The sequence below is a fragment of the Cotesia typhae genome, unplaced genomic scaffold, assembly GCF_013202065.1.
Source record: "Cotesia typhae breed Kobodo isofemale line unplaced genomic scaffold, CoteBio_Ctyphae contig_123, whole genome shotgun sequence".
NCBI lineage: Eukaryota > Metazoa > Arthropoda > Insecta > Hymenoptera > Braconidae > Cotesia > Cotesia typhae.
Genome location: NW_027423715.1, coordinates 366,902 through 392,283, shown reverse-complemented (window position 1 = coordinate 392,283; position 25,382 = coordinate 366,902). Strand labels below are relative to the sequence as shown.

Below are 25,382 nucleotides of genomic sequence, written 5' to 3'. Positions count from 1 at the left end.
ATATATATATATATATATATATATATATAAATATATAATTAATTGAATAATTAATATTGAAAGATAATTGAGTGTGGTCTCTGTATACATGAGAAAAAAATATATTATTAATTAATTGATCAACTAGTTTAACTTGTAAATGTATGAGTGATTATTTAAGTGTGTGATGTACATGTGCCATCATTTGCTAGATCGGTGGAGAGGATTTAAACGTTATTATTTATATTATTATTATTATATGTAATAGTTTAGTTTTTTCGCGTCCACACGAGTCGTAAGTCTGTTAAATCGTTGAGTATCGCCGGCTTCAAAATTTATCTGTTAAAATTCAGTCGTTAGTTTATTTTTTTCGTTTCTAATTTTTTTTTTTTTTTTTTTTTTATTTTTTTAAAAAAATTATTAAATATTGTTTTTGTTATTTTTAAAATTTTAAAACAGCGGCTATTATTTAAAAATATCAAGTTTGAGATTGACGTTAATGCACAAATGCTTTTAATGTCTAGTCTAATTATTTTATTTGAAGTTACCATGTAATTAATTAATTTTTTTAATTTACTATCAGTTACCACGACTTATCTTTGAATTGCAGACGAATTTTATAACGCATTTACGTACAAATTTTATTATTATATATTATAATTTTATAATTATTTATAATATTAACGTCAAGTTATTTTATGTGCCATTTTCACATTAATATTTTGTAATAAAAATGTCATAAGTGCATTTCACAAAACATTCTTAACAAATGAAAAAAAAAAAAAAAATTTTTTTTTATTGTCTAAAAAAAAAAATTAGTATTATTAATTTTAATTGTTAATTTTAATTACGCCATATTATAGTTAAAAAAAAAATAAATATTCATCTAACAATTATTATTATTTTTTATAACTATTGAATTTTAATCTTCTAGTCACATAATAATACACGCATACCATTAACGCACAGCCTTTCAATAATTATTTTTATTTTAAATGTACAAATAAATTATTATTTCAGCACAATTGTTGTGATACTCAATTGTGTAATTTATTATTATTATAATTAATATTGTTAATTTGAATGTTTAATGGTGAACAAAATTTATCAAATATTTGCTATTAATAACGTAATTGTATGCTTCCAATTTAAATTAAAATTATAACAGCATTCCAACTATTAATTGCAGTCGATATATGTAACAATATTATAATTAATATTTCACAAAAAAAAATTCACTAATTTTTTTGCAATAATTTTAAACATTCCGGGTCTATTATTTTATTATTATTGATTTTTTGCCAGCTTATTATTTTGAAAAATAATTTTAAACAAAGACTTACGTCTCACGCGGTGTTCAATTTTATTAAAAAATGTTTTAATTAAAAACCTTTTTTTGTGAATAAATATTCGCCCATACTCTGCATCATAATGTACTTTCTATCATAAATGAATGAAAAAAATAAAAAAATAAAAAAAAAACTATTAAATCAGTAATTGAAGTAATTATAATAATAATATTAATATTTAAAAAAAAAATTTTTAAAAATGAAAAAAAAAATGATGATTAATAATAATGAAAAAATTATAGCGTTATATCGTAATTGTAATTGTAATAATTAATGGATAATGATTAATGATAATAATATAATGATGATCGTAATATTAAAAATAAATGTTTAATTATTGATTTATAATAATGATAATGATGATAATCACTATTGTTATTATTATTATTATTATTATTATTGATTGGAAAATAATTTTTTTTTTTGATCTCGTTTTATTTTTTGTGAAAGAGTGTTGTGTAAGAATTTTAAAAGAGAAGAAAAAAATAAATAAATGTTGAATTAAACACGACTCTTACAAAGTACCATTAAGAATAATAATGATAATGATAAATAAATTATTAAAATAAAAATAAAAGTGAATAAATCTCTCATTATATTCAAATTATGTAATAATTGTCCATACATCCTGAAAATGTCAGAATAAACTTGGATTTAAAAAAAAATTACAATTTTTAGGTTCATACATTAATTTTATTTTCATTTTTTTTTTTAATAATTTTTTTTAATTAACTATTCATGCTTTCATCTATAATGTATCATAAAATATTTTTGTATTTTATTTTATTTTTTAAAAAAATATTTTCTTAAACGTAAAAAGGTTTTCAGCTAATAAAATAACAAATTATTGATGAAGTAATTAAATATTTTTTTAACATAAAATTCTTGTCGTTTAAGAAAAAATTTCAATTTTTTTACTTGAAAACAAAAGACAACTCTTGTCACGCAAACTATTAATTTATTTATAGTATAAAAATTATCTGTAACCTCTTCATAAAAAAAAAAAAACAACAAAAATTAAATGTGAACCATAATAATTATGACGCCAGTATTTATCTTACTATTAAATCTATTGCAATTGATAAAATTCCGGGATGTTGAACTCAGTACCGAAGCAAATAGTCCTGACACTCCAATCTTCGCCTCCATTTCTTCTTGAAATTATCCTTGCAATTACGATTGCTTTACTCTTGGCAATTCCTTTGGTCACCAGACTTCAATATTTCTTGGTAAGTATTAATTAAATTTAATAAATCATCAACAAAAATTATAAAAAAATCTATTAATTATTTATTAACTTTTTAACAATTTTTAAAAAATTTATAAAAATTTTTTTAATGATACAGAGTAATATTACATCAATTTTTAATAAAAAGTCAGCCTGGGCCGATAACCTTACCCAAAAATAATTTATAACAATTTTTATTTAATTATATAAATAATTAATTTAATTAAAAAAATGATACTAAAATTAACAGACAAATAATTTAAAAATTTTTTTTTAATTAAAAAAATAATTTATCATTAATTAATAACTAAAAATATTTACAACAGGGTTATACAGAAGAACCTTTGATATCTTTCTCCTTCTTAAATCCCCGACGCCGCCAAATATCTTCTTCAACATTAGGCTCCAATGAAAGTCTTACCCTCTTTCCTGTCCGCCACGTGAATTCCTCCCCGAATTTTAAAAATTCCTACCTCACTGAAAGTGATATTATAAATGGCAGCCCCTTCACCATGGACATAAGTTCTTCTTACATTCATAACACGGACTACCCCTTCACCGTGGCCTACGACTACGGGTACTACCGCCATAAGTTGATTGAAAGTAACCTAAAGCGGCACTACGGAAGCCAACCCCCAGGTAATGTCGTCCTAAATTCCCTTCATCTCAGTTCCATCGACTCCGCAACAGGCCTCAGGCTTAGCGAAAAATATAAACACAGTATCTTCGAGCTAGCTCCTAATTCCAACGACCACAATCAGGATCGCGACCAACTGATTACTCTTATCCACCCTCGGGACCATTTTTTGAGAAAGGGCAGCCGAAGGTACGAGTCTGCCGACAAGTCTACGGAGACTTTGTTTATCGGCAATGCCAGTCAGAATCTTAAGAAAGAAGAAGAAAGCGAATTGAAGGAAAAAATAGCTTCTTTACCGCGAAGAAAAACTAGGATTAAAAAGGACAAGTCTTTTAGCGATAATGTTAAAGTATTTAAGGTCAAAATTGACTCTTTTGATAATTCTCGGCCGGTAAGTCCTTTTAAGAATAGAGAAATGTACGAAATTCCGGAGGTTAAGAACGAAATTACGGAAAAGAGGGCAGAAATTTATGATTTAGAAGGGGATAAAAAAGAAGAAACTAATGAAATTATTAAATCAAGACCCGGAAGTCCGGTTAAGAAAATAAAGGAAAGAAAATCTAAGATTAAAATGAATTTGAAGGTCAAGGACAAACTGAGTGAGGTTAGGGATAAAAAGTACGATTCGTTAATAATTGATGGCCATAAAAATAAAGAAGCGGAAAATTTGAAGCCGGAAGAAGAAATAGAAGTTAATAAAAAAATAAGTTCAACGACTGTTGAGTTAAATTCGCCGAAAAATAATTTTACAGAGGAAAATGTTGGTGATCAAAATATTTCAAGAGAAGAAGATAAATTGTGCGGAGAAAGTGAGAATAATTTGGATTGTAATTTTAAAGAAGATATTTTAATAAAAGCCGAGGCAGAAAAATGTCTGGCGAAGATGAGCGACGTGTTGGCTTTAAAAAGTTACGGGAGTTCCAGAGGAGAAGTAAGGGTCGAAAAGCGCTCGCGACCCAACACATCCAGCGGAGTACTTTCGAGAGCTTTCAAGCATTTGTCGCCGAAGGTAAACTCCAGACCGCGATCTTCCGGAGGCGGGTTCGCGTGGGAAGTTCCCGATATCTCGGGGAAAGTTTGGTCGGATGATAATGAGGAGAAGACAAACAGAAGCAAGGATGAAAGTAAGAAACCCGGGACTCCGACGGGGTTGAAGAGACCCAGGTCGGCGAACCCCCAGTTCTTTAGGAAGAAATCGGACCCGGTCCTTCCCGTACTCGAGAGCATCATCGATCTGACTTATAATGTTCCTTTGGATTTGCTGGATGAAGAGTGTCTGGTCGGTGGGAAAGAAGACCAAAATCGGCCACTGGAACTCAAGCATCCAGTGGGCTTTGATGAAAATCAATCGGATTTTGCCACGGGGTCTAGGGATGGGAAGGGGAAGAGCAAGATTAAAGGAGGGAAGAAAGTTAAGAGTGAAAAGACTAGTCAAGGTGCTCAAGATAGTTTGCATCAGAAGAAACCTTTCTTAAGGTCCAGGTCTGGGAGGTACTCTGTGTTGAAAATTACTAAATTTAAGAGTAAAAAGTAGAAGTTTTTGGAATTTTTACTAATAAAATATTTTTTAAAATTGTTTTTTTGTGTGGAAATTTTTTTTTTAATTTTAATGGATTAAGAAATAAAATTTAATATTTTTGAGAGATAATTTTCTAACTTCATGTTTACTTTTTATTTTTTTTTTTTTTTAGGATAAATCGAAAAATTAATATTTAGAAACTTTTTTTCAAGCTCTATTTTTGGGTAACCGTATCTTTTTTCTCATGCAAAAATTTCTCGCGACAAAAATTATCGGCAATAATTTCGTGTACAAAAATCAATAAACACACACAAAAATCTTGATTATAACATATTAAAAAATTTTTAATTCGTTTAAAATACTTTGAAAAATTTTTGAATAATAATTTTTTATTCTGTGAGAATTTTTCAAGTCGAGAAATCATTAAGTGAGAATTTTCTGCATGAGATAAATTTTTGATAAGAAATTATTACGAATTAATAAAGACACAGCGCCCCATTTTTGGTAAACTTTGATTAAAACCTTTGAAAAATTTTATAATTTTGTAAACTAAAAATTATAAAGTAAAGAACAAAAGATATTTTTGTTAATAGCGTTGTTTTTAATAAATTTTTGTTACATAATATCCACTAAATTTTTAAATTCTCATAATTTTTTACAAAAAAAAAAATCAGGGTGAGATTGATAACTTTCCAATTTTTTAAAATTATCACTTTTCAAAGCGAGAAGTTAAAATAATTTTTGTTCGAGGCATTATTTAATACTTAACACCCACTCAACACCCGTTCCATAATTCAATATTAAATTTTTATCATCCATTAAATTCCACTTGACAAATATAAATTTATATAAACTCTATTATTAATCTTAAGATAAAAGCAATTTATATAACTTATTTATAAAAATAATAATAATAATAATAATAATAATAATAATAATAATAATAATAATAATAAGGAATTATTACACGAGGATGAGAAGTAATAAATGATCAGCAAAGTCCGAGGGATATTAGCGCTGTAAAGTGTCCAAAAAAGTGAAGGAGCGTTAAAAATAGCCTGATACGAATTCGAGTTTGAGTTTAAGAGCAATAACCATATAAGTGCTGGGTATATTTTTTTGCTGACGTACTTTTATTTTTCCTCTTTCTCCTTCCGTCAGGAATTATTAAATTACATGTAATGTTATGTGTGGGCGAGGAAATTCAATTGCTACTCACTTTTATTATTTCCAGTCTTTCTAGTTTTTTTTATTCTTATTTTATTTTATTTTACACATTTATTTATAAAGCATTATTCATTTATAATCTACTATTTTATTCTAACTCTATATTAATATTATTATTATTATTTTTATTATTATCATTATTTGTTAATAATAAATATTAATTACAATTTCAATAAACAATTAATTTGATATAAATATAAAAATAAATCTAAAGCTAAATAAAATGGTATCAAAGAGAATCGGTGATTTGAAATTATCGATTAGAGTCTCGGTTAATAATTGATGCCGAGAATCAGTCAATCGAATGACGTTAATACTGCCAGAGTTTCCTAATTAACGAAATAGCTTCGTTAATTACCAATTAGCTCATTCTAGTCCACTCTGTCTAGCGGACTAAAGATTGACGAGGTTCGTGTTAGAGCGCCAGCTCATTCGCTTTGACTGGATGAAAAAATCAAAAACACAAAAACAGACTCATCAGATTTAAATCTCTTTGAATTACATCCGTAATCTTGTAATCTTTGATCCTTGCAGACGAGTGGAGAGTCCAAATAATTGCTGGCACTCGCACGAACAATTCAATAGTTTAACTGAATTGAATCACTCACATTAAAAAATTTAAAGAAGAAATAAAAAACAAACAGCTTGTAGAATTATTTTTGTTTTTCATTAATCTCTGGTGGCCTCTTCGCTCTTCTCTCTGCTCTTTTATTACAATCTATCGGATGTCGAGTTTGAATTTAATCAATTACACCTGTTGCTAATTGCGTCGGGCGATTGCTGATACCACAGATTAATTCGTGATCAATTTCTCGCTCGACAAGACAGAGTGTGCAGCTATATATTGCCAGGGTAAGCAATATTTTGTCTTGTATTTATTTATTTTAGACTTTATTTTCAATTTTAGAAATTTCTTGAAGTAAATGGCCTTCTTTTTTTTTTTTTTTTTTCATTTAATACTGGTTCAACCATTGAAAATTTTATCGCATTATTATTGTCAAAAGGGTGCATATACATTTTTTTCTGATCAAATTGAAAATGTGTAGTGTATAAATCCGCAGAAAAAATTTTTAAAAAATTTTTTTCTTACACCCTTTTTGCTTTAAGAAAAAAAAATTAAACATAAAAAAATTTGGTAAATATTTAAAAGTGGGGTCTATTATTTTAATTTTTATTTTTTTGAACGAAATTCCGATTTGATTACATTGATATATTTTTTTTTTGAAAATACATAAAAAAATAAACAATTAAAAAAAAATTGATTATCATAACTTTAACAAATTTAAAAAAAATTTATAAATTTAGAAAATTGTAATATTCAGCTTTTCTTTTTTAAATTGTTCTTTTCAAAAAAAGATAAAACAGAAGTTTTATCCAAAAACATGAGAGCCAAAATTTTTTCCAACTTTCAAAGATGATTTTACAATTAAAAAAATTATTTTTTTTTATATTTTTGATATCACCATCATAAACCCGCCGTAAAATCAAAGAAGAAAAAAAATATGATGATCCATCAATTTATCTATTTTTAATGGCCAAAAATAGATTTGACCCCACTTGTAAATAATTCCAAAAAATTTTTATTTAAATTTTCCAATTTTTAGCTTAAAAAGTTGAACTTTTGAATTTCTGGTTAGAAAAGTTTTTTTTTTATTAATTTCGGTATATAAAATTGAAATTTTTTTCATAAGCCCTTTTTGCATGAATAACGCAGTTGTTAAAAATTTTTAATTGATAAAACAATTAATTTATAAAACAAAAATTTTAAATGCGCATGCGCATAAATTGTTCAATAATTATTAATATCTTCAATAAAAAATAAAATTCCATTTTTTTACCTTTGAATAAGTTCAACTTCATCATATATTTTAATTCAATAGATCTTTCAATTAAAAAAACTGAAGATGCAGAAATGATTGAATTATTAAAAAAAATTTTAATGAGCAAAACCATTCACATAATTAATAATTATCAAATTATAATAGTCATTAAATTTAAGAAAATAAAAACTATTCAGTATTAATAATGACATTAAAGGTGCAATTAGATGACCAAGTATCCTCGTCAATTGGCTTGTAAGTGGTATTCCAGTCAATATCAAAGGACCTTTCATCAAGGCTCTGTGGGCATTAGAGAAATGCTCATTAATTTGAAACATTTATTGCTCGCAACATGGTATATCTATATATAAACCGATCTTAGCTATTAATTTATGGATATGGATATACATCACCGGGAACACAAATGCCATTCTATTTAACGGTCGCGTAATTGAATAACTGAATAACTCCCGGGCGAAACGCTCGATAACAACATAACTCCCGCAAGCATATTAATTCTTTTTATTCTATTATACTAAGCAAACAAATAAATATTATAAATATATCTATATATAAGTATATATACTATAAATAAATACATTGAAAGCGAAAAAAGCTTTTTCATGTCGATAAACTTGACGGCTGTTTATTTTTTTGCTAAGAAAATTTATCGCGCGTAATTTCCGCCAGGTAAATTTATCATTTTTTTTTCTTTATTTCATTATCGAAATTAATTTCCGCTATTACTATTGTTATTATTGGAGTTAATGATGAATATAAATTTAAATATTAAGCGTGAAATAGTAAATTTACATTACCTCATTATCGATATAAGTGATTTCAATACTATCTGCGGATACTTCTTTGCTCCATTTCATTAATGGACTGTTGTTATTGTTAGGGCAATTATATATTTTTGGTGACTCGCCTTCTGGAATATAAATATGTTCAAAAATATAAGTATGATTATTAATCAGTAATTTTACGTTAGTTAATTTTTGTGTTAAAAAATATATTTGTTAATTTTTTTTTACTTAATAAAACAGAATAATAATAAAAATGAAATTAATCTTCAAATTTCAGCCAATAACTAACAATAAATGATTAGGTTGTTTAAGATCCGTGATTTATTTAATGTCTAAATTATATCAAAATCTGCAATGTTTCGTTAATAATCTCAACTTCATCAGGCGTCTATAAATTAATAGAAAACCATCATTTACATGTCAACACTAGACAAATAAAAATAAAATTATATAATACAAATTTTTTAATTTTTAAATCTTACAATCTTAAAATATCTAAATTAATTAAAAATTAAAATTCTATAAAAATAATTATTTTCAAATGACAATTATTAATTTAATCATTAGCTCTATGGACGTGGATAAAATTTAATTTACGGATTAAAAATTTCCATGCGATTAATTCACTCAAAGGTATTAATTAATTTATTTGTTGTACTTGCTTATTGTGATTTGCTACTAGGTTATTGCTACGTGCTTGTTGCAATTTGCTACCTGCTGGTCGCGTTTTCCTACTTGCTTGTTGCGATTTGCTACTTGCTTGTTGTAATTTCTTGTAATTTATCACAAGTTTGAGATCAAATACATTAGAAATATACTTTTTATATATAATTTTATTTTATTTTAGAAATTATATAATTTTATTTTTATTTGTATATCGTTGACATGTCAATGATGGTTTTCTATTGATTTATAGACGCTTGATGAAGTTAAGATTATAAACGAAACGTTGCGGATTTTGATATAATTTAGATTTCAATCGTTTCAATTTTAAAGAGAAAAAAAAATCCGAATAAAATTAATAACTTAATCATTTCAAATTAAATAGACTCTCAATCTCGAATTACCTTCTTAAGTAAATAAATGCTCCATCATATATTTATACATAAATTTTGTAAAATGAGAAATAGAGAGGATGTAATTAGAAGCAATTTGTGACCAAGTTGAGCAGAATTAAATTGTAGTGAGATGGAATGTTTTAATTAAACGTTAAATTGATATAAATTACTAAAGTTCTAATATTCATGTATAGTTAACCTTTAATATTTGTGTGGACTGAACAATTTGAGTATACGTTGGTAGTCGATGAAGAGGAAGCCAGAGATGAAGACGGATTTTTAAAGAAAATAATTTTGTGAAGTCCGCGGTCCAAATTTACAGCTAAACGCACTCGCTTTTCTTTTTGCGGTTCTATTTGCTGATTAAACAGTACGCTCGTTGTCGGCTGGTTTATTTTTATGAACATTTCTTCTTCGATTGTCCTTATGTCGGTCGGGCACTCTGGAAATTTAATCGTTTATATTAGAGATCGTTTTTATAAGCGGAGACTTTTTTTCTTTATAATTAATAGCTGGGCTATTATATAATACAGTAAAAGTAATAAATATGAGGATAAGTACAAGTATTAATATAAGAGAAGTGGTAATTAAATGAAGAAGTTGGTGCAGAGCGACTAGACACTTACTGGTACACTGCCCGGTCTTAATGCCGTCCCAGTTTCCATTTTGACGACACGTGAGCTCGTATTCTCCGAGGATATAATACCCTCGTGGACATCTCAAGGAGCATTTAGTACCCGGCAGATTATTAAGTGCTTTGTGTGCTGACCACACACTATGAGATGACTGACGTGAACAGATTAACGATCCTCTTTTTGGTACATCCAAAGACGAACACGATACTTCGTTTATGTCTGCAAAAAAAATTTTTTTATTTATTTTATTAGCAATTTAAAGAAAAAAATTTTAAAAATTTCAAGTATTGGGACGAAAAGTTTAATTTTTTATATTCTTCAACTTTCAATGACTATTAATCTACTTTAAAACACTATTTCAGGTGGACTATTTGCGGTAAACAAATTGGTTTCGTCCCGAGGACAGCGACCGTATTTCAATACTGTCAGACTTGTTTTTTTATAATAAATAGACGAATTTTCAGAAAGATAATTTACAGAATTTTATTTTCTTTAGAGTAGTTTCATCAGCGGTAAAAATTTTATAGCTTCGATGAGATTATTTAATCTAAAAGCTTACTCTTTATTCAAACTCTTTTTTTCTAATTTATCAGCATCAATTTGTTCTCGTTTTATTGATCGTTTAGTTAGAATAAAAAAGGCGGCTTTTGCTGAAAAAATACTACAATTCAGCGAAAAAAAATCGCGTTTTAAAAATTAATTTCACACCAATTATCATAAAAATTCTACATATACTAATTTTATTTTTTATCCACTATTATTGTGACTTAACAATAAAATTTTGTTTTATTAAATAATAATTTTTTATAAATGATTTTACTTTATATTTTGTTTTATCTCTTTAATATCACACGAGTCTTAAAAGCAAAAATTTCAAATTTTTATTAATTAAAATTTAACTATGAATAAATTTTTAATAATAAATAATTAAAATTTTTCCACCGCACTGACAAAAGCATTTGTTTTTAATAAAACTTTTTGCAACTAATGTAATTTCTGAATAAAAAAAAAAAAAAAAATTGTTTCACCAAAAAATAATCAAATTTCGTTGGAATTTCACAAACAAAATCTTTTAATTAAATTTTCCATATAAATTAAAATTTCCCGGATAAAGTAAAAATTTAATAATATAAAAAAACGATCGCGCTGGACGATAAATTTATGGAATAATTGGGGTAAAATAGAAATTAAAAGGGGATTAAATTATCGAGTGTATCATCGAAAACGTATTTGAAGACAATCTTGTTTAATGCAGTTACTCGAGAGACTATTAAAATAATTTGTGCTAGTAATAACCTTCTCGTTCGGGCAGCACACTAACTGGGAGGGCACTTACCCGTGCAAGATTTTCCATCAGGCGATAAAATCCGTTCATCACCGTTGCAGGCGCAAAAATAACTGCCATTGGTGTTCTCACACACTTCGCTGCATCCTCCGTTGTTGTCCTCGCACTCGTTTACATCTAAACAAAAGATTCACCGTTAATTAAATTTTTTTCACTTGCCTTTTGCTCATTCGTTTACATCTAAACAAAAGATTTAGTTAATTTCATTTTCATTTACATTTTATTTTGTTTTATTTATTTGTCTATTTGTTTGTCTATTCATTTAAATACTTTCACCATTTTTTAGTGTTAAATTAAAGCCTTTATTTTATTTTATTTTATTTTATTTAACCGGCTTTCAATTGAATCTCTTTCAATACAAACTGTTACTGTCACTGTAATCGTCGGCAGACTCGCGAACAAAAAGAAATGGAATAAAATAAAAATAAAGTAAAAATAACAACCGAATTTTCTGAAAAAGCTTTTTCCACACAACTGATTTTTCTTCTTCTCCATTATTACATTCGACGCTTAGTCGTCTAACCATCAGCTACAATAATCTTTGTTCAATTTCTCAACAAACCTCAACTCTAGGCTCTCCATTATTACATCATAAATCACTTGAATTTTCTTGCTATCGAAAATTTTTTCTCTTATAAACATTAAATAAATAAAAAAAGTCAATTTAATCCACTATCAACTTCGTAATAAATTTTTTTTTATCAAAAAAATATAAGGAAAAAAATTTGCCTGTAAGGACGGTCAATTATAAAAATTTTTTGTTCGGATGTAGGAATTTAATTAAAGAAATAAACTTGATTTTTTGTGAATTTTAATGGGATTATATGTAATTTATTTTTCAACGAGCAGTGAGGAAAAAAAAATTTTAAGTCTTGAATTTAATAAATGAGCCTATGAGAGTATAAGTGTAAATAATAATTATAATTAAATTTTTGGGAGAAGAACAATTAGAACAAAAAGACTCGTCAAAACCACGTGACGTTGGGTCGAAGGGTTTTGTTGGAATACCTTCTGTTCGCTTGAAATTACGTTACCCTTGTCAAGTGGGAGTGCTTTAGGAAAGGTAAGTACTGACGGAGAATATTGGGCCTTAAAATATTTCACGCAACATTTGAGAAATTTTTTTAGTTTAAATTAAAAAAATTTTTTTTGCATAATAATAATAATAATAATAATAATAATAATAATAATAATAATAATAATAATAATAATAATAATAATAATAATTTTATCTAGATATTTTTGGAGTTTGATCGGGGGAAAAAAAATAAGCATAATATTTTAATCAACTTGGGATAAGTAATTTTTTTTTTGAACTATTTTTAGAAATACTTCAATACTTTAAATTAATAAAATAATAAAAAAAATCAATACTTTGTCATTTGAACCAGAGGTTAATGTACCAACAGAAGTTTAATTGTAGTAATTACTATCTGAAATAATAAAATAACAATTAAAATTGATGAATAAAATTTAATTAAAGATTAAAAGTAATTGTAATAAAATAATATTCCAAAAGTTAGGAAATACAAAATAAATATTAAAAGTTTATAATTAAAAAATGAATGTGATCATTGGCCTGAACTAAATTTACCAACACAGGTTGATCTCATAGACTCATGATACCCTTTGGGACACGGATCAATTTTCTCATCAGCTGGCTGATCATTAAGTTCGTCCTGTTGAGCGCACCGGTAAGAGCCTGGTGTATTTATGCACCTGAATTTGCAAACTTCGTTTTGCAGATCCGGAACCGCGCACTCATCAATGTCTGCAACAAATTTACAGCTCTTATAAAGAAACCTCATGAATAATTACAGAACATGAATTTCCGACTTTCAATACAAAATTAAAACTTTATAAAATTTTATACCAAAAAATTGTAATATTTTTATTGAAATAGAATAAAATAAATACTAACTAACCTTGACAAGTTTTCCAGTCGTCTTGCAACATAAATCCATCGGGACAAAGACAAAAAACTCTTCCCTTTGTTGAAAGACAAGTATGAGAGCATCCTGCATTGTTTATGGCGCAAGGACTCGCATTACCGCACGTATGATTGTCAGCTGAAAGGATCGTGCCCGGCAGGCCCTCGCACCCACACGAGTATCCTGGCTCCAAGTTTTGACAGCTATCTTGACACGGCCCCCGTCCGTTGTTCTCCAAGCACTCATTCAAATCTTTAAATAATTTATCACCCCAATAAAATATGTACAGCTCTCTTCCTCTTCTTTTGTTGCCTTCAAAATTCGAGGATTAAAATTGTTTTTACCTTCACAGTGAGACTTGTCTTGTGCATATTTCATCCCTTGCGGACACTCGCATCGATAACTGCCTGGAGTATTCACACACTCGTATTGACAGTCTCCATTCGCGTTCTCACATTCGTTAATATCTAAAATATAATTTTACTTTGCTCTGTGATTATTCCATTAATTAAAAAATTTTAATATAAAAATAAATCAATTTTTTTTAATAAATAAAATACATAAAAAAAAAAAATGTATATTACCGTAAAAATAAAATTATTTTTTAAAGAAATTTATTTTTGATAGTTTGTTGTGTTGCAGATAATAATTGCACTGTAAAAAATTTTCTTAAGTTAATCCAGAGTAATTCTTAATTGATTTAATTACTCTGTAGTAAAAATTAACTTCAAGATAAATTTTATGTTTATTATTAACGAAAAAAAAAAAACTCCGTAAAGAATTTTTAATTTTTTTCACTGACTGAAAAAAAAATAATTTTAAAAGAATATTTCTGATTTAAATAAAAAATTAATAATCAGAAAATTCAATTGGAAGAAATAAAAAATTTTTTATAAAAAAAAAATTTCGAATAAGACAATTGATAAATAAAAAAGTGTACGCCGAAGAGTGAAATAAAAAAATAAATATAGTGTTTTAGGTAGAAGGCATTCGTACCAATGCACTTATTGTCCTGAAGATAAAAGCCCTCGTAACAAAAACAAGTAGGTTTATTGTCAACTTGCTTGCAAATCTGATCACAAGATGAACGGGAGCATATTTCACGGTAGTTGTTATTATTCTTGGGTGTACATGAAGGTATTGAGGTTCCGATCCATTGTCGGTTTTTGCACAACAATCTTGTTGTATTTGACGACAACACAAAGCCCTCAGTGCATTCATAATTTGCCTCCAAATATTCCGCGTGTGGTTTTGACGACCTTTGTTATCGGACAGTGTTTTAATTACAATAACTTATTAATTATTTATTACTTATAAACATACCGTCGAATATTAATTAAAAACTTACTTAACATATTTAATAAGAGCATGAGGAACAACTGGCGCTGGAATAAATTTACCTTCCATGCAGGATACGTCCCCATTTGAATTATTCGCTAAAGTTTCACTTTTAATCATCGACTTATTAACTTTAATATCAATATTATTATTATCACTATTTAAATTAATATTATTATTTTTTAATTGATCGTAATTAGATATGGAAGAGCTTCTGGAATTGATAACTCGCTGATGCAAATCCTTAAGCAGTTGCTGCTCGAAATTTTCATCATCGTAATTTTTAATATCGACGGATTTGAAAATCCTCTGGTAGTTTTTCTTTTTCAATTCATCAGAGTAGATTTTTTTCCTCCCCTTCTTCAAACGCCGGATTTTCCCCCGGGATTTTTTATGATTTCTCGTTCGAGACTTCTTTTTGATCTTGTCTTGTGCTTCTGAACCGACTAAACCCAATTTTCATTATGTTTTTAATTTACTTTCAGATTTAAAAATAACTAAATACATAAATTATGCACTCACCCGGCTGGATCCTGTCCATTATTATTATTTTCCGAGGTGTTACCGTATAGTTTTTAATTACTACGTCTACGTATTTATTAGTGTCATTTTTGAGCTTTATTTTCTTTTCGTCTGAGAGAATTAACTTCCATCTAAAATATTTAGATTATTTATTTTAACATTCTATTGAATTTAATACGAATAGAGGATAATAGTTTTAATTACAATTTACATTGATAAAAAAATTAAAATTACTCAAAGGAAATATTCTTGAACTGACAAAATTAATTTTAAGAAATTTATGATTTTTCATGAAACAGAAAAATTTTTTAAATTGATAATTTAAAAAGAAAATACCGAAAGAAATTTTTTTTACTGCAATTTTTAAATAATCTAATTAACAGATTATTTAAAATTATTTATAGTGCTCAGTAAAAAAAAAAATTATAGTACCACAGCAATTATTTCATTTTTTTTAATAATTTTTAAATTTAAAAAGTAATTTATTAAAAATTTCTTTTAAACATTTCATTACTCAAAGCAGAAAACTACGAAAATTTAGCATACGACTGTTTGAATAGCAGCAGTAATTATACCACAGAAGCTGTAAGTCTGAGTAACATACTACTATTAAAATATTATTATACCAAACAATTTAATTAATTCCCTAAAATTTTGCACTAAAAAAACAGAATTAACTTGATTAAAGAGAGAATTTTTGAGGGAAAAAATAATTTTTAAGAATTCAAACCTCTTGAATTAAAATAAAAAATTTTTAAACTAGCAAACTCTTAAAAATTTTCCTATTAAAATAAAATCAGTCAATAATAATCTATTTTTACCCAGAAAAAAAATTAATTTGAATCAAGAGAAAAAAATTTGAACCAAGAAAATAATATTTAAAAGTTTCATTAATTTGGATCAAGAAAAAACTTCTTGAATCAAATAAAATTTACTTAAACAAAGAATTTTTTTTGCTCAAATCAAGAAGATTCTAGAATCCTGATAAATTCGAAGAAGAAAAAATTTGTCAAAATTATTTACTTGATTCAAGTCAATTTTTTTCTCTGTGTATACACTACAAAAACATTAATCTGTGCGTGATTTCTGGCAAGAGAACATCAGAAGATTATCAAAGTTTCTTAGAACAGTAATTCCGAGAAACTTTTTTCCTAACAGCGAGTCTAGTTACCGAGTAAAAAAATAATTTCCTCAAGTATAATAACATACAAGCACGTGATAACAATGTAATCCAGCCAAAAAATGTATGAAACAAAAAACATAAAATTCTTACGTCGGTTCATCGAAATCTTCGAGGCGCTTAAACTTCTCAGTTGAAATGCTATCACGATCACGGTACTCCGGCTGTTGAGTGAGCCCTGGAAAATAAAGGAAAAACAAGTTAACTAAAGCAAGATAAAAATAAGTTGATTCGTTCTTTTATATACTACTTATTCCTAAGTGATTCACCGCCCCCAGTAACAAGAACAAGAGTCGGGTGAATTAGAATAAAAAATAGAAGATATAATAAAAAGGGATGAAAAATCTTTAAAACTAGCGACTACTGACAGGGTATTCAAGATCCTGCTTGACAACAATTCGTGAAACTTTTCTTCCTTCTTTTAGTTATTTTCCTCTTACTCTTGCGCTTCTCCTCAACTGAACTTGTTCTTCGAGAATTGGTCTTGTTCTTGGTCGTGATTTTCCCCGCTTGGATCCTGTTCCGTCGTTCATCGTTGATCGCTCGTCGTACAAGTTTTGGTACATTCCGTAAGTTGCAAGTTTAAGTTTCGCAAGCTCATTCGATTCGAGAGAATAGAATCTCGGTATTATAACCATTGAATTCTGTAAGGCTTGTCATCGTGACTATGACGTAAAACACCTTTTATAGTTAATAGAAAAGTAGACGAAGAAGTAGATCTGTGATATATAACACCAGTTTATTCACTTCGGGTCTCGTTAAACTTGATACGAAACTTTTCATTATTGGATTTTATATACACAAGTTAATTTAGTGATGCAATGCAGATTTAAAAAAGATCCACCTGGAGATTAACTGTTACTAACTGTGTCACGGTGTAATTTCGCAGGACGAGAACTAAATTTCTAGTCAGAGTCTCACTAAGATCAATATAATTAAAAAGTTTAGCAATTGTCGAAAGCGAACCGTGAATAATAGCCAACGAGTTATATTATGGTAAGATTTTTAAATTAGACTAAGGGGAAAAAATATTATTACATATGAATTGTAAATGAGCATGTATATTTTTTTCAATGTTCTGTAAATCAAATCAACATATTTTTATTTTAATTCATTTAATAGTCGCATAAACAGCATGGTCATAATTAACTTCAAAATTATAAACAATGTTAAATAATTATAAATAATATTTCAAGCACACATGGAAAAAAATTAAATTGATTTTTATATCTAAACACATACTCGTACATGATCATGTATTTTTTCCCCGGTTAAAACTAAGATGCAATAAAAAATACTTTTAGAATTATAAAAGACACGTATAGTAATTTCTTTTTACTAACAAAGTATTATGTTTTTTAGTTTTTACTCTCTAGTTTAGGTCCTTCTTTCTTGTTATCGTGTCCTTTCTTTTCTTTCTTACAATTATTTACTCTTTTTTTAGGATTTTCTTTTTACTAACGAGGCAATTTTTCTTATAAAACGGGTTTCCTCTTTAACACACGCCGCCCTGAAGGATAAACTTTCGACGAATAGTTTTAAGCTCTGTTAAAAGCATGACTTTTTAAGCATTTTAATGCTGTAAAAAAAATCTAGTGGTTTAGTTTATCCTCCTTTTAGTCATCGACCTTTTTTACATCACTTGACATTACTCTCTTTCAAATTCTGATTTATTTTTCTAGGATTTTACCTTTCTTAATTAATAAATAGATATTTTTTAGGTAAATTAAAACTAGGAGATATAATTAATTTTTTCAGCAGAATCAGACATTTACTCGATGGGATTTTCTGGAAAATTTTTAGAGAATAACTTAATAACTTTTTAAAAATTTGACTAGACTATTAAAAAAATGTTTTATACTTATAAAAATAATTAAACTATCGAAAAAACTTGAGTTGATCTATTGCTAAGAAAAAATATGATAAGTATCAAAAATAAAATATTTAAAAAATATCGAAAGTTGATCGCATGGAAATCTAAAACTACATTTTGAACAAGATTAAAAAAAAAAAAATTCTAAATGTCATTGGAAATGTAATAGCCCCTTGAAACAATATTTTTTAGCGGAAAACCCGAAGCAATATTTTTATCAGTCTCTTGTCGCTCGGATAAAAAAATAACAAATGTTTTTGGGAGGAATAAAAAAATGATAGCAACGCGATAGACATGTGTCTATTCGGGCAGTCAATCATGAGTGGTAGTAACAGCGCAGAACCAGAGAGCAACGAGATCGGAAAACATTTGAGCTTATCGACTTATATTCCAAAATAACGACTCCACTGTATCGTTTACTTATAAATTATTGTATCTTTTTCCAATATATTTTCGTGAGCTACAAAAGAAGACAAAAGCTCCTAAATTCACTCCAGGCCAATAATTCCTCGATTTATGACTGTGATTATTAGGGTGGGTCAAAAAAATCGAATAATTTATTTTTGATTTTATACTCTGAAAAATAGGTTCGTAGACACCTAAAAAGAATTCTCTCCAAGTATAAGCTCTTAATTATAACGGGAAGGTCCTCCGCTTTGCGGGTTTCTATTTTTTTCGAATAATCAGATAAAAAAATTTATATCTCGCTTCCAACTGCTTGGAAAAATATTCCGTGGCATAGATTTTGTGAGAAATTGAATGCTTTACAAAAAAGGTCTCTTATGACTTTTTCAAAAACTCAACCGATTAAAAGATATTCATAGTTGAAGTTTGGCTATTTTAAGGAAAATATTCGTTTTTATTATGAATTTTATAAGTCGATGAAAAAAATTATTTCGGATTGCGGAACTCATGATTTTGTAGGAAATTTACTGCTCTACAAAAATGGTCTCTTATGATTTTTTGATTAAGTGAAGCCGTTACGAGATATTCATCGTCAAACATTAACGAATATCAATATTTCCAGTTTTTGATCAATAATTCGATAAATTTTAATTTAAACTATGAGTTTCAGGAAAATTTACATAAATTTGAGTTTCGATCGATAAAGAAATGTTATAATAAGTTAGATAAAGAATTATTGGAATTATCATTGATTTTCCTTGGAGAAATGCCTCAAGAAAAGATTTCTTTCAAACGTCCTGGTGCTGTTCATCATGCTAGATGGATGGCTAAGGCCATTTATAGTTTGAAAATGTATCTATTCAGAGATGAATTCAAACTCTCTCAGAAAGAATTGCATGGTCTTCGTCATTTCTGTATTTTTATAGTCACATTGTATTTAAAAGCTTGGTTTTCATCAACTTCTGCAACAACTGCTGCTTATCATGACTTGCAGTTTATGAAAAATTTATTGGAGTACAAACATATCAATCCTTTGATTTCTTCAGCTACGTGTGAAAAAATGATTTCGCACTTATGGTATTTGAGCGATGAACTTGCCATTTTATCACTGTTTGACGATGGCGTTCCATTAGAAGTAAAAAAAAGTATTGTTGAAGCTGTTAATACTCGTGAAGGTACAGATTCTAAAGCTAAAAGATTTGTAATTGCTAAAAAGATTTGAATTCATTGGCGCAGAGAACTCTGAGTGACTTTGTGTCTAAAAAGTCATTAAATCTTTTCAAAATCTTCGATCTACCGTATGACTTTCTTGATGTCGATGTTGAATTATGGCCTACTAATGAGAGTTATCTCGAAAATAAAGAATACTTTCAACAACTAAAAGTTGTCAATGATTCAGCAGAGCGAGCTGTTGCATTAGTTAGTGAATATAATCAATGCTTGACAAAAATGAAGAACAATTCCAGTACTTATTGCAAGTTGTCAAAGAACATCAAAAAACATTCCCAAATTGTAATAAAAGAAATTATTTATAGTAATAGCGTACTGTTATGTTAAAAATATAGACAATTATATTGCAATTGATAATTCAATAAAAAATTTATCTATAAAAAGTTAAATACTGGTTGTTTCTCACTTGATTCAATACTTTTCATATTAAATTTGACAAAGAAATATGTCATTCACTTCAAATTAAACTAATCATTGGCTATATGTCGAAAAAAATGCTCTAATTTCTTGTTTTAATGCAATCAAACAAGCTCAAGACTGAAAACAATATTAAAAAAATTGTTTATAACATTTCTTTATCGATCGAAACTCAAATTTATGTAAATTTTCCTGAAACTCATAGTTTAAATTAAAATTTATCGAATTATTGATCAAAAACTGGAAATATTGATATTCGTTAATGTTTGACGATGAATATCTCGTAACGGCTTCACTTAATCAAAAAATCATAAGAGACCATTTTTGTAGAGCAGTAAATTTCCTACAAAATCATGAGTTCCGCAATCCGAAATAATTTTTTTTCATCGACTTATAAAATTCATAATAAAAACGAATATTTTCCTTAAAATAGCCAAACTTCAACTATGAATATCTTTTAATCGGTTGAGTTTTTGAAAAAGTCATAAGAGACCTTTTTTGTAAAGCATTCAATTTCTCACAAAATCTATGCCACGGAATATTTTTCCAAGCAGTTGGAAGCGAGATATAAATTTTTTTATCTGATTATTCGAAAAAAATAGAAACCCGCAAAGCGGAGGACCTTCCCGTTATAATTAAGAGCTTATACTTGGAGAGAATTCTTTTTAGGTGTCTACGAACCTATTTTTCAGAGTATAAAGTCAAACATAAATTATTCGATTTTTTTGACCCACCCTAGTGATTATTAGTATTAGTATATATAAAATAGTTTATCGACTTTTAAAAATCTAAAAATCTTGAGGAGAAAATGTAAAAAAATTTCACTTCTTCAATCAAATTAAGCAACAGTAAACACTGGAATAAAAAATGTAAAAATAAATGTGAAAAATATTCTTTATCTGAAAAATAATAAAAATAATGGGTTGACAACACATAATGGAACTTTTCCATCAAAATCTTTTTTCCACATGAAGACTAAGTCGTTTATCCGTGTTTCTGTTATCTCATTGGGGCTTTTCATGCGTCTGAACATAAACTATTTTTCTCTTTCATTATTTTACTAAGAAAAACATTTTTTAGTCCCCAGATTTTTTTTTTGCAACCCTTTTTTTTTTTTTTTTTTTTTTTTTTTTTTTTTTTTTTGATAAATCCCGTACATATATAAGTATACATATAATGTATATTTTAAATTACTTGCCGCTCAATTAACTTTTTATTTATTTTTTGGAGTTATCTGGCTTTGGCTGTAATTTCAGTTAAAAGTCTCGCTGCAGGTTTTACTCTTGTATATTTATTTATGTTAAGATGTGAAATAAAGTATAATGTTTTATTGGAGGATTGCACTGATGGCAACTCTCTGAGGAGGTTGGTTACAATGTTGAATAAATCGATAAACCACACGAGGCTAGTGTAGAAACACTACAGATATACATCCATATCTATTATGTGTCTATATCTACCTGCATATATATGCATAAAATACAGACTCGGCATGGTCTGGTGACGATATATATGTATATATGTAACATTTGAGAGTGGTTTTGAACTACCCCGGAAAGATCGACACATTAGCTTTGCTCAATTCAAATGTACTAAGTTAACAAATGTGGTTTATCGATTGTGTAATTTTAAACACTAACTGAGGACACTTGTTAACTCAGCAATGGTAATTTTATTTAAAATACTGCAGTGTGTTTGTTTTTGAAAACAGATAAAGTTAAATGCTTTTTGAATTGAAGGTTTGTAATTTGAACAGTGAAGTTTATTTGAGCGTAAAAGTGAAAGATGTAGAGTTGAGTGGAATAGATGTAAAGCTCAAGGGATTTTTTGGATGAAAGGAATGAAATGTGTAGCGAGGGTTCTTATTTAACGATCAGATTTGATCGAGATGGAATGAAAGGTCTGATATTCTAAGATTGACTTTCTCAATTTGAGATTAATTCTTTTGGAAATACTCGAAGTTGTAATTTATGGTTTGACGTAGAACGAGAATCTTTGATGAAAACGAACCCGATGAGTTTTATTGTTGAGTAACTTTTGCGGGAATAGGGTAAATATTATTGGATTCAATTAAATATTTTACGAAGTAAATAATTTTATGGAATTGAGTGAATAATTTGTTGAATGAAATAGAATACATTCGGTTTAACTGAATGTTTATTTGATTTGGTTAAATTTTTGCTTGTTATAATGCATTCAGAGAGAATTTACATTTTTGTGGCTTGAAATTAGTTATGAGTCAGATTTCATGAGGTCCATTTTCATAGAGAGCCTGAAGAGAAGCTATAATTTGTGTTTTAGCTTACGAGTTTGTACTTTAAGCAAAGTAAATTTGAAATTTGAATCGTAATCATTTTGTCGCAACAAAAAATATTACAGTGTACCTTAATATTACTACCTCATCACACAGGGATTCTTGAGATTCAGAGTTTTGATCTTTAGAAAAGGAATTCGTCTTCAAAGAAGTCCCGGCGTGTCGTTATTACTAATTTCATGACTTTATTACAGCTCAACCCGTTGCAGAAACAAACTGATTATTTGATATGAACATTTTCACATAATTACGAAATTTCATGATGATGATGGTGGTAATGATAATTTCTACAATTAAACTTTTGAAATTTTTTATCGGATTATACTGAATAATTTCTTCCGCAAATCAACCTAGCATAATTAGAATAGAAGGCAATTAAACATCGATAATAACTTCCGTTTATAATAAAAAATTCATTCTCTTCAAAAGTATTTAATTTGATGCTATCAAGTGTCATCATTAAATCTCAATGCGCTTATATAATAATGTAAAAAATAATAATAACACAAAGAGGAAAAAAAATGAATTTAACTTAAGTTTGCTCTCGACGCTTTTAATAAACTTTTATTTTAATTGAAAAGACTTTTCCCATTCAGATAAACGATCTTATCAAATTCTTTTATACAAAATCAGAACAATTAAACAAACTTTTCATTTTAATTCAATAGACAGCTTCTTTAAAAATTTTTCTATTATACTTGAATATATTATCCTAGAAAAAAAAAAATAAAACAATCAAGTACTCTGATAAATCACGAGGTCGTTGGACGTCTTATGAATATTTTTTTACCACCGAGGTGATATCCATAAAAATTAAGTTCAATTTTATTTTATTATCTATTTTTTCTTCTTTCAATTTTATAAAATTTCTAAGATTTGCCAAAAAAATGTTCTTAAAATTTATTACATAAAAATGTCACGTGAATTTTTTTTATTTATACCGAAAAAAAATTAAATTGATTCAAGGGTGAAAATCTTTAACTTTAAAAAAATAATTAAATTAAATCAAATTTTTTTAAACTCGAAACAATTAAAAAAAAAATTTTTTTTGTATTTTAAATTTCGATGAAAAAATTCACCAAACATTATCAATATCTAAAAGTTATTAACTGATTTCATAAATAAGATTTCACTAATGAATCCACCGAAAACGTAATTTATCGTTAATAAATGTTGGATATTAAAATAAAAAAGTAGGGTGATAAATATGATCCCACGGTTTTATATAAAATGTAAAATGAAATTTATTCATGCAGAAATTTATTATGTAGATCTATTGTGTTACGTGATCTTGGTCCAGTAGCAGAGTAATTTTATTCAAGTGAGCGCTCTCAGTTGAGTTAACGACAGTACTTGTAATCCACGATTCAATCTCCGATATTTATTCTCCGGAAGTGATAACTACAACTGCACTACCGTGGGACCTTTATGTACTGTTAAATGTCTATAACTTCTATGTATATATATACATACACAAGGGTATTGTATCGTAGTATTCTAGTTTAGATTGTTCCGGTGGATTTAGAAATTGCCTTCATCTTCCCAATTCCATATTCCATCATAATTCTCTTTGTGGTTTTGGTTGAATTTTGTCATGTGAAAATGTACACAAATCTTAAATAACAATAACAGTCACAATCTCCACTAAGGTATTGATATAAATAAATAAATAAACAATCGTTATTGTTTTAGCTCATCCGAAAATATTTCAAGTTGTGATAAAAACATTTGCCCTAAATAAACATAAAATAACGCAGTAAAATGTTGTACATTAAATCGCGAGCCCAAATTACTGCTGTAAAGTGCAGCTGTTGTAATATTAAACTTGATGGTTTAAAACCGCGGGCTCAGATATATATTGTTGCTTTATCAATCAAATTCACCGCGAAAAATCGAATTAAAAAATATTTTTTCCAAAATTAACTAAAAGAATTTATGGAGTTAAGCATCAATCTCAATTATTTAGAAATTTACTTAATAATTCTGTTGTTTAAACGAAAAATAAATTTTTGCCAAAAGAAAAGAAAATAAATTTAATAATGTTTAAACTCTCGGAAAATGTTGCAGAATAATTAGATGGAAATTTCCGTAATATTATTTTTTGTGGACACAATTTTTTTTACTTTTCTATTTTCAGAATCTTCAAGACATCCTCAGAATAATTATTTTCCATTAAATTAAATTTTTTCACCGATGCATTATTATATAAATTTTATTTTATATTTTTATTTATGTATTATAATATATGCAGTCTATAAACCGTATTCTTTGTCATTTGTATGCTCTAACTGCTTTTAAAATTTTAATATTCATAGAAAATATATACAAACGCGAGCTTTATTATATTCATATTTATATTGCATATGTCTTCAGTAATTTATATATATATATTTTTTTTTTAATATAAAGAGCGCTTTAAATCTATCCAAGAAAAAGATTTACTGCACCGCCCATTTAGATAAAAATGCCCTTTTTGTGTATTCAATAATGGGTAAACTCATCCAGACGTTGTCCGATACTTTAGAATTCGGAATATGCTTAGCTTTAGGTGCTTCTGCACCGGACATTG

General features: G+C 27.5%; 2 protein-coding genes across 3 annotated transcripts in view; one reads left to right on the top strand and one right to left on the bottom strand.

The window, feature by feature from the left end:
• Nucleotides 1-15: 15 nt before the first annotated feature.
• Nucleotides 16-4,807, top strand: LOC141535970 (uncharacterized). The gene is made up of 2 exons (XM_074256165.1): nt 16-2,557; nt 2,874-4,807. Exons 1-2 carry the CDS (start codon nt 2,423-2,425, stop codon nt 4,725-4,727), a joined length of 1,989 nt encoding a protein of 662 aa, XP_074112266.1. The 5' UTR covers nt 16-2,422; the 3' UTR covers nt 4,728-4,807.
• Nucleotides 4,808-6,047: 1,240 nt separating this feature from the next.
• The window catches only part of LOC141535757 (uncharacterized), a 31,154-nt gene continuing 11,819 nt past the window's right edge, over nt 6,048-25,382 (bottom strand). For both annotated transcript variants that reach the window (XM_074255871.1, XM_074255863.1), the window contains exons 2-13: nt 16,668-16,752; nt 15,395-15,525; nt 14,883-15,318; nt 14,531-14,793; nt 13,879-14,001; nt 13,529-13,786; nt 13,198-13,374; nt 11,595-11,720; nt 10,250-10,477; nt 9,823-10,065; nt 8,578-8,690; nt 6,048-8,059 (exon numbers count right to left, since the gene is read on the bottom strand). In XM_074255871.1, coding sequence (XP_074111972.1) covers nt 7,949-8,059; nt 8,578-8,690; nt 9,823-10,065; nt 10,250-10,477; nt 11,595-11,720; nt 13,198-13,374; nt 13,529-13,786; nt 13,879-14,001; nt 14,531-14,793; nt 14,883-15,318; nt 15,395-15,413 — 2,097 coding nt within the window. In that variant the 5' untranslated portion in view covers nt 15,414-15,525; nt 16,668-16,752 and the 3' untranslated portion in view covers nt 6,048-7,948. The remainder of the gene's footprint in view (nt 8,060-8,577; nt 8,691-9,822; nt 10,066-10,249; nt 10,478-11,594; nt 11,721-13,197; nt 13,375-13,528; nt 13,787-13,878; nt 14,002-14,530; nt 14,794-14,882; nt 15,319-15,394; nt 15,526-16,667; nt 16,753-25,382) is intronic.

Excerpts from the sequence above, each read along its gene's own strand:
- LOC141535970 (XM_074256165.1), top strand. The coding sequence starts at position 2,423 with ATGTTGAACTCAGTACCGAAGCAAATAGTCCTGACACTCCAATCTTCG. Across the intron at positions 2,558-2,873 it reads CCAGACTTCAATATTTCTTG|TTACAACAGGGTTATACAGA; the intron begins GTAAGTATTAAT and ends AACTAAAAATAT.